At 37.7% G+C, this 12,270-nt stretch overlaps 1 protein-coding gene across 1 annotated transcript in view; it reads right to left on the bottom strand.

Annotated features, from left to right (window-relative positions):
* Positions 1–3,398: 3,398 nt before the first annotated feature.
* LOC127833765 (DNA-directed RNA polymerase II subunit RPB1-like) overlaps positions 3,399–12,270 on the bottom strand; it is a 149,812-nt gene continuing 140,940 nt past the window's right edge. Inside the window, exon 28 of the mRNA XM_052359191.1 lies at positions 3,399–3,772. Coding sequence (XP_052215151.1) covers positions 3,693–3,772 — 80 coding nt within the window. The 3' untranslated portion in view covers positions 3,399–3,692. The remainder of the gene's footprint in view (positions 3,773–12,270) is intronic.

The raw sequence follows: 12,270 nt of genomic DNA, 5'->3' as shown, positions 1-12,270 counted from the left end.
TGGTTCCACTTTCAATCCTGACCTTTTGAGTAATATCCTGGACATGTTGTTACCCCATATTTTTTTATTTACCAGGTATAATCGAGCTTTGATGTTATATAACTCTTTAAATCAATTCTCAAGCTCAAATCTCAATAACTTCTAGCTTAACTACGGACAAATTCATTACAATGTGTTATCATCAAAAAATAAACGTAAAGGGGCCATTTCCCGTTTTGGTCACGTTTTGGTATATTGACAATTTTTTTTTCCAGATTCGCACATTTTCGTTTTAGTTATGATATTGTTGAGGATATGTAGTAATACGGAACATTTACCATGCTCAAAAATATCCATTTTATTCATCTTTTGACGATTTAAAAACCTGAAAATTATAAAGCATTGCAACGCGAAACGATTGAATAATTTGGAGATTTCTGTTGTTGTCGTTATATTTTGTGACACTACAAAGATTGCTTATATTAGGTATAAAATACATGATTCATTGTATGAGCACGGATTGCCGAGAGGTCTAAGCATTAGAATTTTACTCCAGGGGCCAGAGGTTCGAGCCCAGTTAAGGGTTACTTTTTTCTTTAATCTTATTTTTGTTTTTACAGGAGCTTTTTAGATCCAATGTTTACATTTATCAATATAAAGTATTTAACGACAAACTTCAATTCATGACAAAATCTGTGAAAAGGTCCCTTTAAGTGTTTGATCATCTTTTAAATTGAATAGAAAAACAGACAAATTACCATAATTCTGCCAAAAAGTGTGGCAGCTTAAATTCCTTTCTTGATGATCATCCGCATATAAAAGTTATTCAGCTGTAAGAGTTAAAGAAAGATTCACTCATAAATAAAGGGGCTTTATTAAACAAGCTTCAAGCTAATATAATCTAGAGTGGAACAGTGACAGAGTCCATAATCATGCAAATATCGTTACCGTCCTTTAATTACGATCACCTTAGGTCATTCCACTGTGACGTTTGAGCAGTAGTTGAAAACATAAGCCTAAGGATTAAAGTCCATGTTCTTATATGCAGGCACATGGCAAGACAAGCGCGATGCTTGTTGCCTACAACTTCGTGGGGGCATAATAGTTAAAGGAGAAAAACCACTTCTAAATTCTCACTGTGGTCTATCATGACAAATATTTACAGACCAAAAACGACAGCTATTGATTGAATATATTCAGATCGATCTTAAATCCTGTAAAATACTGTCTTTTGATTTCAACTTCTCAACTTTCGATTCTTAAGTAACATCAACTTTCAATATTTTTACAACTTCTACGTTGTCAACTTTTCAGTGAATGGTTTAACACTTTTATATATATTGTGAAACCACTTCATATTCACGCACTACATGTAATATTTCTGTTCATGTAAGTAAAATATATGTACATATAATATTTAAAGGTAATTCAAGTTAAGTAAAGACAAGGGACAAAATTGTCACAAAACCAGGTTTTCAATGTGAAAAAATCAGATAAAGGGAGACAACTAAAACTGAACTGATTTAATCAGTTCAGTTTTAGTTTAGTTGCCACCCTTAATCTGATAATTGTTTATAATTAACCCAATCTGTATCAAAATAAATATGTTTTTAGTCGTGGTGACCTTGACCTTGGAATTATTGACGTAATTCTTTCGTGCCACACACCGTCCCATGATAGTGAACAAATGTGCCAAATGATTTTAAAATCTCAACATGAATGATATAGATCTGGCCCAAACAAGCTCATTTATGGCCATTTTTGACCTTTAAACTCAATGTGTGACCTTGACCTTGGAGATATCGACGTAATTCTTTTGCGCGACACACTGTCTTATGATGGTGAACAAATGCGCCAAATGATTTTAAAATCTGACAATGAACGACAAAGTTATGGCCCGGACAAGCACATTTATAACCATTTTTGACCTTTGAATTCGAATTGTGACCTTGACCCTGGGGATATCGACGTAATTCTTCCGCGCGACACACTGTCTAATATTGGTGAACAAATGTGCCAAATGATTTTAAAATCTCACAATGAACGACAAAGTTATGGCCCGGACAAGCTTGTTCCGCCCGCCAGCCCGCCCGCCCACATTCGCCAATTTAATAACCATTTTTTTCCTTCGGAAAACCTGGTTAAAAATGGAACAAATGTTTATTTTATTGAATTTATTGATTTGCACAGATTTTTCCATAGACAAAGAACAACATTAGTGTTGAAAATCTGCATATTAATAATGAAAAAGTAACCCCGAACATGAACGCTATACAGTAAAAAAGAGTTTACATTTCCATCTCAAAATATTTGTAAATTCTTGATAGAATAAAAATTATGACACTATTATTTTTATAGATAGATGTAATTGTTGTTATTCATATCTCATGGTTTGCATTTACTACCCATAAAAATATATATAAATCAAAATAATTTAATACACATCCAACACTTTTTAATTAAACAGTCCTGCATTTTGGAGGATTGAAAACTTCTTAATGGCATTTACAGTAAATATGAAAGGAATTTGGTATGTACCGTGAGCAAAAATAAATGTAATTATCCAAGTTTGTACAACAATGTACAATTAAGTTTGAGATACATATTTACAATGTTATGATAAAAATATACATACAACAAAATCACACATAATTAATACATATATTTTAAACACTAAATAGGTGGTTTATTCACAAATTATTCACAAATAGTACTAATTCTTTCTTCAGACAACTTTATATAGATAGCACTAGACATGGTTGCACTGAGCCTCTATGTCTGTATGTTCAAGAGATGTTACCAATGAAACAAAATATTACATATCCTATACACATATATACAGAAAAACAAACATGATGTAATGAATCTGAAGTCAACACATGTTTTCAATTATCAAGTTATACAAACTGTCACCAATACAGATTGATGAATTAAGTGTTCAAGAAAATCAAAATAATGTATGAACTTTTTCTCTCTCTTTTTCAATATTTGATTCTCACAATAAGTAATATATTTTTCACAAAAACAAATACTTGGAAGACCCGACATTCACAAAAATGCAAAATTCAGCCCCCAAATGTGATCCACAATACAACTAAAGAATAACTCCGCATTGTAATTACAGTTTTTATACAACATATTTTTTATAGTCATTGTCAGATTGCCTGCTTAAAAGTCACACACGATTTTCATGCAAAACATACATTCATAACAAATATTGCATACACTCTTCTATCACTTACAAGGACAATTTCTACTTAATATGTATGTACACACATATAGCTTACACAACCAACACCATTAAGCTTTGTTTGCGCTTTTTATACACAAATTGAGAATTTATCAACACACATTTTGCCAGTACTGACTTAAATGGGCAAAGTCATATGCAAAGTACATGAATGATTTCTGCCATTGTTAATTCAAGACTTATGTCTGATTTGTAGCATTCCAGTCCATGTATATGCCAAACAAACATGGCTTGTTTCTTTACAAAATATAACATCTAAGCCTATGACAAAAACAACAATAACCTCCAAAATTGAATGTGAATGGCGAAAGTCAATATCACAAAAGGTTTAATACAAACACACGATCAATGTTCCTCATCAAACTGACTGAATAAGAAATAATGACATGATATCTGCCTATTTTTGTTATGGTACAAGTCAACACTGTAAGAGTTACAACACAATTCAGCCCCCCACATAAGCCTAATCTGAATCACTATCATCTGCAGCACTGTATGTCGGGCTAGTAGGGGAATACTTCGGAGTTGTTGGAGTGTAAGCAGGTGACGAAGGACTGTATTGTGGACTGTATGACGGACTAGCGGGCGAATATTGCGGACTTGACGGAGAATAGCTTGGACTGGCAGGCGAGTACTGTGGGCTTGAGGGAGAATACGTTGGGGATGTTGGACTGTACTGTGGTGAGCTTGGCGAGTACTTGTGTGAGCCTCGGTCACTGGCCATGCCTGGGCTATATGCAGGGGAGGAGGGTGAATATGCCGGGGATGAGGGGGAATATTGAGGGGAGCTTGGCGAGTAGCTGAAGTTTCCAGGGGAGTAGCTCGGCGATGTGGGTGAATATTTGGGGCTGGAGGGTGAATATGAGGGGCTTGTTGGCGAGTAGGAGGGAGATTGTGGGCTGTATTTCGGTGAGGAGGGGAGTATGAGGGTGAAGAGGGGCTGTAGTTCGGACTTGAGGGGGAGTAAGCAGGTGACGAAGGGGAGTAGCTAGGGCTGGAGGGGCTGTAGCTGGGCGAGCTGGGGCTGTAATTGGGGCTCGTAGGGGAGTAACTGGGCGACGTGGGTGAATAGCTCGGGGATGTGGGGGAGTAAGAGGGGCTTGTGGGGCTGTAGCTAGGCGAAGTGGGGGAGTAGCTAGGGGATGTGGGGAAGTAGGAGGGTGAGGTTGGACTGTAGCTCGGTGAAGTAGGGCTGTAACTGGGCGACGTTGGAGAGTAGCTAGGACTTGTTGGACTGTAGCTTGGGCTGGTTGGGGAATATGACGGACTGGTCGGGCTGTATGATGGACTCGTAGGACTGTATGATGGACTTGTAGGTGAATACGATGGTGATGTCGGACTGTAGTTAGGCGACGTTGGTGAATACCCAGGGCTCGTTGGACTGTAACTGGGGCTGGTGGGAGAGTACCCAGGACTCTGTGGAGTGCCTCCAGAAATTGCAGGCGAGCTGGGAATGTACGAAGGCGAGGTGGGGCTGTAGCTGGGCGACATTGGTCCTCTCGGGCTCGGAATATACGGACTTGAGGGGGAGCTGGGTGAGCCAGGCTGTGGTGACCAGGCAGGACTGTAGCCAGGACTGTAGCCGCTCTCGCTTTGGGACGGGGAAAATCCGGCCGCTCCTGGGGTCATACCGCTTCCCACCCCTGGGGACCAGGCACTCGCGTACCCAGGAGTAGCTCCCTGGTTCCAGGGGGTCATCTGCGGGGACATTCCCTGAGCAGGGCTGCCGGCTACACCCATTATTATGCCTAGACCTGGAAATTGGAAAACAGAAATTTAATTATTGTCTGCCGATAGATTTCACATCAACTTTTCATATTGCATGTTGATACAAAATGATGACCAATATGCAAGAGTTCTGACAAATTTATTTTTACCAGTACATTGTTCCGAGATGTTTTTTTAATCATGTTAATAATAATTAACTAGATTTGCGAAATAAAACAAATTAACAGGAAATTTGAATTTTTCATAATCCATCTCAAAATGGGACATATAATTATATTAGCAAACTAAATTTGTTTAACCAGAACATTATTTTGAGATTGTGTATTTTTAATCTTATTAAAGGGATCTTTTCACGGTTTGGTAAATTGACAAAATTAAAAAAAATTGTTTCAGATTCGCAAATTTTCGGTTTAGTTATGATATTTGTGAGGAAACAGTATTACTGAACATTTGCCATGGTCTAATATAGCCATTATATGCATCTTTTAACGATTTAAAAACCTAAAAATTATAAAGCGTTGCAACGCGAAACGATTGAATAATTTGGAGAGTTCTGTTAATGTAGTTTTTTGTGAAACAACGAAGATTGCTTATATAACGTATAAAATACGCATCTCATGTATGCATGGCATGATAGCTCAGTTGGCTAATGTGTTTTTACTTCAGGATTCCGGGGGTCACTGGTTCGAGCTCTCCTGCAGGCTACTTTTTTTTTTCTTTTTTAAATTTTATTTTGATTTTTTACTGGAGCTTTTAAAATTTAATGTTAACATTAATCAATATAAAGCATTTAATGACAAACTTCAAAACATGCCAAAATCTGTGAAAAGGCCCCTTTAACACTAATTAATTTTATTTAAGCAAAGTTGCATTAATTAATTGAAAATGGGAAATTTACACTAGTGACATATAACAAAAGTGCATTTGAACACAGCCAAACTTATCAAAACTTACAGAGTCCATCAAAGCAATCAAATGTTATCAAAACATGCCAATTTCAACGCCCCCCCCCACCCAGCCATCCTACACCATCCACTCACCTCCCATCATGCCTGGTCCCATGGTGTTGGGTATTTCCATGCCATATTTGCACTTCCCTGCGTCCAGGAGCAGGTCAAAGCAGCCTGTGCCAATACGCGCTAGCTGTCCCAGCATAATCGCCTCAGACACGCCCTTCATTGGGTTGGACTCAGCGTGGGCTGCAGCCTCCATCAGAATATCAACCTAGGAAAAATATTAAAATAATAGTCATAGTCTTATGTAACAAATCGTTTTTGTATCAACATTCATGATTTCACTAAAAGAAGAAATGCAATATAGACAACTTATTTCTGGACTTTTTATATCATTTTGTTAATATCATTAGATTGTTAATATTGGAGATATTTTGTCTCAGTAAAGAACAAGAGCTGTGTTTGTGAAACACACTCATGAATGCCCCCTATTGCGCTTTGAAGCCATATATTTGACCTTTGACCTTGAAGGATGACCTTGACCTTTCCAGTGTTCTGCCGAGGCCGCGATTCCGCGATATTGTAGCGCAGAAATTGCATATGTCGCTTAAAAATAATAACTGGTGCGAATTTTGTCACTGTCGATTTGACTTTAGTATGAATCAGAAAGCGAATCTTACACATTAAACGTTTCTTAAATTAGCGGATTGGTGCTCGTTGCTCAGCGAAAGCTTTGTTAGTCCAGTATTGATTGGATGATGTGATTCTCACTCATTTGGCGGCGAATGAAAACGCTTGTTCCATAAGAGCATACCTCCTAATGAAGAGTTCCAAAAATATGGTCGCCAATGAAAAAAAACCTCGAACAATTTTAAGTTTTTTTAGTAAATCATCGAGTAGTTCGAAAGAAACTACTTCGGATAAGGAGCAAGTAAGTCCCCCCGCTATAGCTGAGAAGGTGCAAGATAGCCCTGTGACTCTTTCTGTACAATATGAACCGAAAATCATCCCGTCCACATCGAAACGTCAGTCTGAGCCGTCTGATAAAACGGATGTTAAAAAGTCCCAAAGAAAATTTTAAGAACGTTGGCTTGAGCATAAAGTGACTGGCAAATTAAATAGTTACATTTACCATAGTTGATAATTAACAGTTAACTAAAACTTAATTCAATTACAAACAGTAACTAAAGAAACTGTCAGTGCCATATGAACGGGACAGCAAGGCTCACAGATGAAGGATAAAAGGTATACTAGTTGTTTAACACAAGCCCTAGTTCGCTCACCTGAGAGGAGTCGGTTCATTTAATCATTACCAAACGTCAAACTTGACCTAGATATTGTCCAGACAAACATTCTGGTCAAGTTTCATCATTATTGAACAAAAACTCTGGCGTATGGAGTGTTTTTGTTTTTGTAAGATTTTACCTGGTGACCTATATTTTGAGTTGACCCCCCTTAGCAAACATCAAACTTTGCTTAAAAATAAATATTGTGACAAAGATTTATAAAATCTGAAACAAAATTGTGACCTCTAGAGTGTTTACAAGGATTTTGTATAATATAATGAAAATTTGGACAATCTAAGGGCAATAATTAGGGCATTAATTATGTGATTTTGCTAATTATCAAACTTGACTCAGATCTTTCAGCAACTTTCATAAAGAATGCTTGAGAATTGTGAATGCTAGAGTGTTTACAAACCAAATGTTGACGAACGGACGGCAGACAAAGACCAATTCTAAAAGCTCACCTGAGCAATCAGGCAATCAGGCAATCAGCTAAAAAGTATGTTTCACCGATCTGAGCCATTTTCCAACTTGTCCGAGAAGTCAATTAAACCAATCTATTGACTAAGTTTCACGATTATTAGGCAAACAACGAGACTTATTTAGTGTTCGATTACAAGGTTTCTCTCTAGTCAAATAAGGAAAACTGTCCCCCCCCTGGCGGCCATGTTTTTTGACCGATCAGGACCATTTGCGAACTCATCTGAGAGATATATAAAACCAATCATTTCACCAAGTTTCATGATGATTGGGCAAAAAATGAAACTTCTAGAGTGTTCACAAGCTTTTTTTACTATATAAATATAATAAAACTGCCCCCCCCCCCCTCCCCGGCAGCCATGTTATTCAACTGACCGGAACCATTTTTAACTCAACTCTCGTATTAAGGAAACAAATGTTCTGACCAAATTTCATGAAAACTGGACCAAAAATTTGATTTCTAGAGTGTTCACATGTTTTCAATATATACATATAGGGAAAAATGCCCCGCTCACTGGCGGCCATGTTTTTCACCGATCTGGGCCATTTTCGAACTCGTCCGAGATATCAATAAAACCAATGTTTTTTCCAACTTTCATGATGTTTGGGCAAAAATTGTGACTTCTTGTGTGTTAACAAGGTTTCTCTATAGCCAAATAAGGAAAACTGCTCGGCCCACTGGCGGCCATGTTTTGACCCAGCATGACCCAGTTTCCAACTCCATCAAGGTATCAGTGGGACAAATCTTCTGACCAAGTTTCATGAAGATCGGACAAAAAATGTTGCCTCCATGAGATACATATGCGTGCCAAATATCAAGTTGCTTTCTTCAATATTGCAAAAGTTATGACCAAGGTTAAAGTTTTGGGACAGAATGACGGACAGAATTACAGACAGACAGGCCAAAATCAATATACCCCCAATCATTCAATCCAGTGGCATAAAAACTTATGTTGAGATAGTTAAGATACACCAGGTAATTTGTATTAATATTATTTTCGAAGCTCAAAAATTAGGGCTCTCAAAATTCATTTTAAAGTCACAATCAAAGAACAATGTATCTATCAAACAGTTCAGTTTTTAGTACCTTGTACATTTGGCGAGTTTTTACTGGAACCTTTCAAAACCTGAAGAAACCTAACTATCAACCATCTAGCAGGAGGCAAAAGAACCATAGCAAGTACTTCGAAAGTAAAAAATTAGTGATCTCAAAATTCAATTGACAATTCCAGTTATCAGTGACTTTTATATATAAAACTGTTCTAGCTGGAAGTTAAAGACCCCTTAGTATCAAGTACTTACAGTCTCTTCAAAGGAACATCGAGCAAGTGCGCCAGTCTCCTACCTGTTGATACCATGACGTGTGATTGCCATTAAATGACCCTTTGCAGTCATAACGTCACACAGCAAAGCCAGGTGACGGTAGTTCACAAAGGAGCCGTCAAACGAGATCACATGGTTCATTTCCTTCTCTATCGATTTTCGGACAGCTTCAATACCTAGTGTCTGAAAATAGCACTGACATGCTAACAAGTAAACTTAAACTCACTTAACTATTTTTTTTTTATTTTTTTTTATCCTAATTTTGTTACTCCACCTGAAATTATTTAAACCCGTCTGAAAAAACAACAGTTCTTTTAAAATACAAAAACACATTTGAAATGCACCATGATAAACATTGGAATATTTCAGCTGTTCTTGTAAAAATAAATCTTAAGAAGAAATTTAAAGCAGATTAAGAAAAAAGTTTCATTGAAGCTTATACATTATCAGACTGTTCATCTAAAGTTCAGAAAATCAAAGTTCCCCACAGGATTACTGAATACGTATAGAAATGAATATTCATTTATCTTGATATACTTATATCATATGGGCATCGAGATAGAAAGAAAGGATCTGAATAACTAATTGAACAGAAATGTTCCTATTCTAATTCAAACCATGATTAATATCGTGTATATACATGTAGTTATCAACATAAACTTTTCCACCAAGCAAGCCTGATTGGTATTTCATAAGTAAAGCCCCAAAATATGTTACAAGGTTGCTTAATTGAAGCTGCGAACCTGAGCAACTCTTGTTTAAAATTTACAAGTGCAGGACTTGCGCTTATTTCAATCTCTTGTAGAGTCTTCAAAAAATCTTCATGAAAACGTTGGAAACATTTTCACTTACCGCAAACACCTCGACGATATCATTTGTAGTGGTGCGTACAGGGTCCACGTCTCTTTCACTGAGCACCCTGACCAGCGAGGTGTCGTCAGTCTCCAGGATCCACCATGCAACGGCCTTGAACTCACCCTCATCTGTGATGAAGATCCGCTTTTTGTCAACTGTGTTTGGCAGGTGCATGTATACCTGTGTGGCATGAGAAAGCAGGTAAGGTGATGTACTCCTGTGTGACATGCGAGAGCACATAAGGTAATGTACACCTGTGTGACATGAGAGACCAGGTAAGGTAATGTACACCTGTGTGAGGTGAGAGAGCAGGTAATGTAATGTACACCTGTGTGACATGAGAGAGAGCAGGTAAGGTAATGTACACCTGTGTGACATGAGAGAGCAGGTAAGGTAATGTACACATGTGTGATGTGAGAGAGCAGGTAAGGTAATGTACACCTGTGTGACATGAAAAAGCAGGTAAGGTAATGTACACCTGTGTGATGTGAGAGAACAGGTAAGGTAATGTACACATGTGTGGTGTGAGAGAACAGGTAAGGTAATGTACACCCGTGTGACATGAAAAAGCAGGTAAGGCAATGTACACCTGTGTGATGTGAGAGAACAGGTAAGATAATGTACACCTGTGTGACATGAAAAAGCAGGTAAGGTAATGTACACCTGTGTGACGTGAGAGAACAGGTAAGGTAATGTACACATGTGTTATGTGAGAAAGCAGGTAAGGTAATGTACACCTTTGTGACATGAGAGAGAGCAGGTAAGGTAATGTAAACCTGTGTGGCATGAAAAAGCAGGTAAGGTAATGTACACTTGAGGGAGGTGAGACAGCAGGTAAGGTAAAACAGCTGTTGATTTAATGTTCAGAATGAGGGGTTATTTCAATACAGAATGAATATATTGATGGTAGTAATAACTATTGACTTAAAATTTCTATTCAATAAAAGACCTTGGTAATCCAGCACTTATACTTAATGGTGGTACTAAAATAGAACGAGACGGAAAGTCAGACAAGTCTGAAGACACTTTACTTGCTCCAGAATTTCTTAGATTTACACTTGTTATTGAGGTTGAAAAGAAAACACATTCTATTTCCATTTTAAATATTTTCAAACTGGCAAAAAGAGCAGGGTACAGAACCCTCCTGTTTTCCTCTAGATCTTTCTAGTTTAAAGCAGAAAGTTGACCCACCTTATGAATGGCCTCGTTGCCCTGCAGTGACATGTCTGACCGCAGGTTTACCTCAATGCATCTCAGGAATATGTCGTCCTCCATCTTGTCTGCCATTGCCTCCTCCTAGAAACAACAGAAACATCTCCTGAAAAATCTGCAAGGGTGTGATTTTAGAATCACATCAGGTGAAGAAAAGGCGCCACGCCCCTTAGAAAGTTAAACTACTTACTTGTAAATACATCTAGCAAAGTAAATAACTACGTGTACAATTAGTTTGACATTGAAAAGGATGAAATCATTCCCTGAATTTGTGAGCATGAAGCCTACATCCGCTATTATCTTTAGTAGAAAATTGAGTTGCGTAAAAAAGTGACAAAGTAACAGTTTGTAAGCTATGTTCAGAAATGGGTATATCAATGGGATTGAAGTGTGATGAGCATCTTTACTTCAATTTAATCTCTTTAAAAAACTTAAGTAGTTAGCTCCACAAACTGTATGGGGACAGACTCGATGACCGACATATTATGATAATAACAAATAAACCCCATTCCATCCATGGAAAGTAAGGAGGGAGGTATGATCGAAGTGCTTAATACAAAGAACTGCTTGAATGTACCTCTTGTATCTTGCTGTCCTCAGAATTCATGATTCTCAGTCGTAATACAAGCTTCTCTGCATTGTCATCATTGAAAATGCAGTTCAGGTCTTCACCGAAACCTACAAATAGCAGTAGAGGACTGAAATCAGTACTATATGATGGTAAATATCTACTTGTACCAAAAGTGCTTTGAGAGTAGTAAATTATTATGCTTATTAAGTCCAAATTAATAATTATCATGTTATTTAACAAGAGCACTGCATAACGGGTGCCACGCTCGGCTACGGGTGCAGTTTTGAATAAATGAAGCTTGTCAGACTTTTTTTTTGGTCACAGTATCCTTTACTTTTGACCTAATGACCCCAAAATGGGTGTGGCGTATAGAACTCATCTAGATGCATCTACATATGAAGTTTCATAGTTGTAGGTGGAGGCACTTTGATTTTAGAGCCAATGTAAACGTTTTAGCACGACGCGGACATCAGACGGCGGACGCCAAGCTGGCTATGACAATACCTCGGGTTTTCTCCGAAAACGCCGAGCTAAAAATTAAAATTTTAAGAGGGTCAGATTTTTTGTATTTTTGTCTAGAAGGACGATACAAAACACACATGCAAATCATCATATCAGAAGGAATAATGGACG

This window comes from Dreissena polymorpha, chromosome 6 (assembly GCF_020536995.1).
Source record: "Dreissena polymorpha isolate Duluth1 chromosome 6, UMN_Dpol_1.0, whole genome shotgun sequence".
NCBI classification, from domain to species: domain Eukaryota; kingdom Metazoa; phylum Mollusca; class Bivalvia; order Myida; family Dreissenidae; genus Dreissena; species Dreissena polymorpha.
The sequence above is the reverse complement of the archived record's forward strand: the minus strand, read 5'-3'. Positions and strand labels throughout refer to the sequence as shown.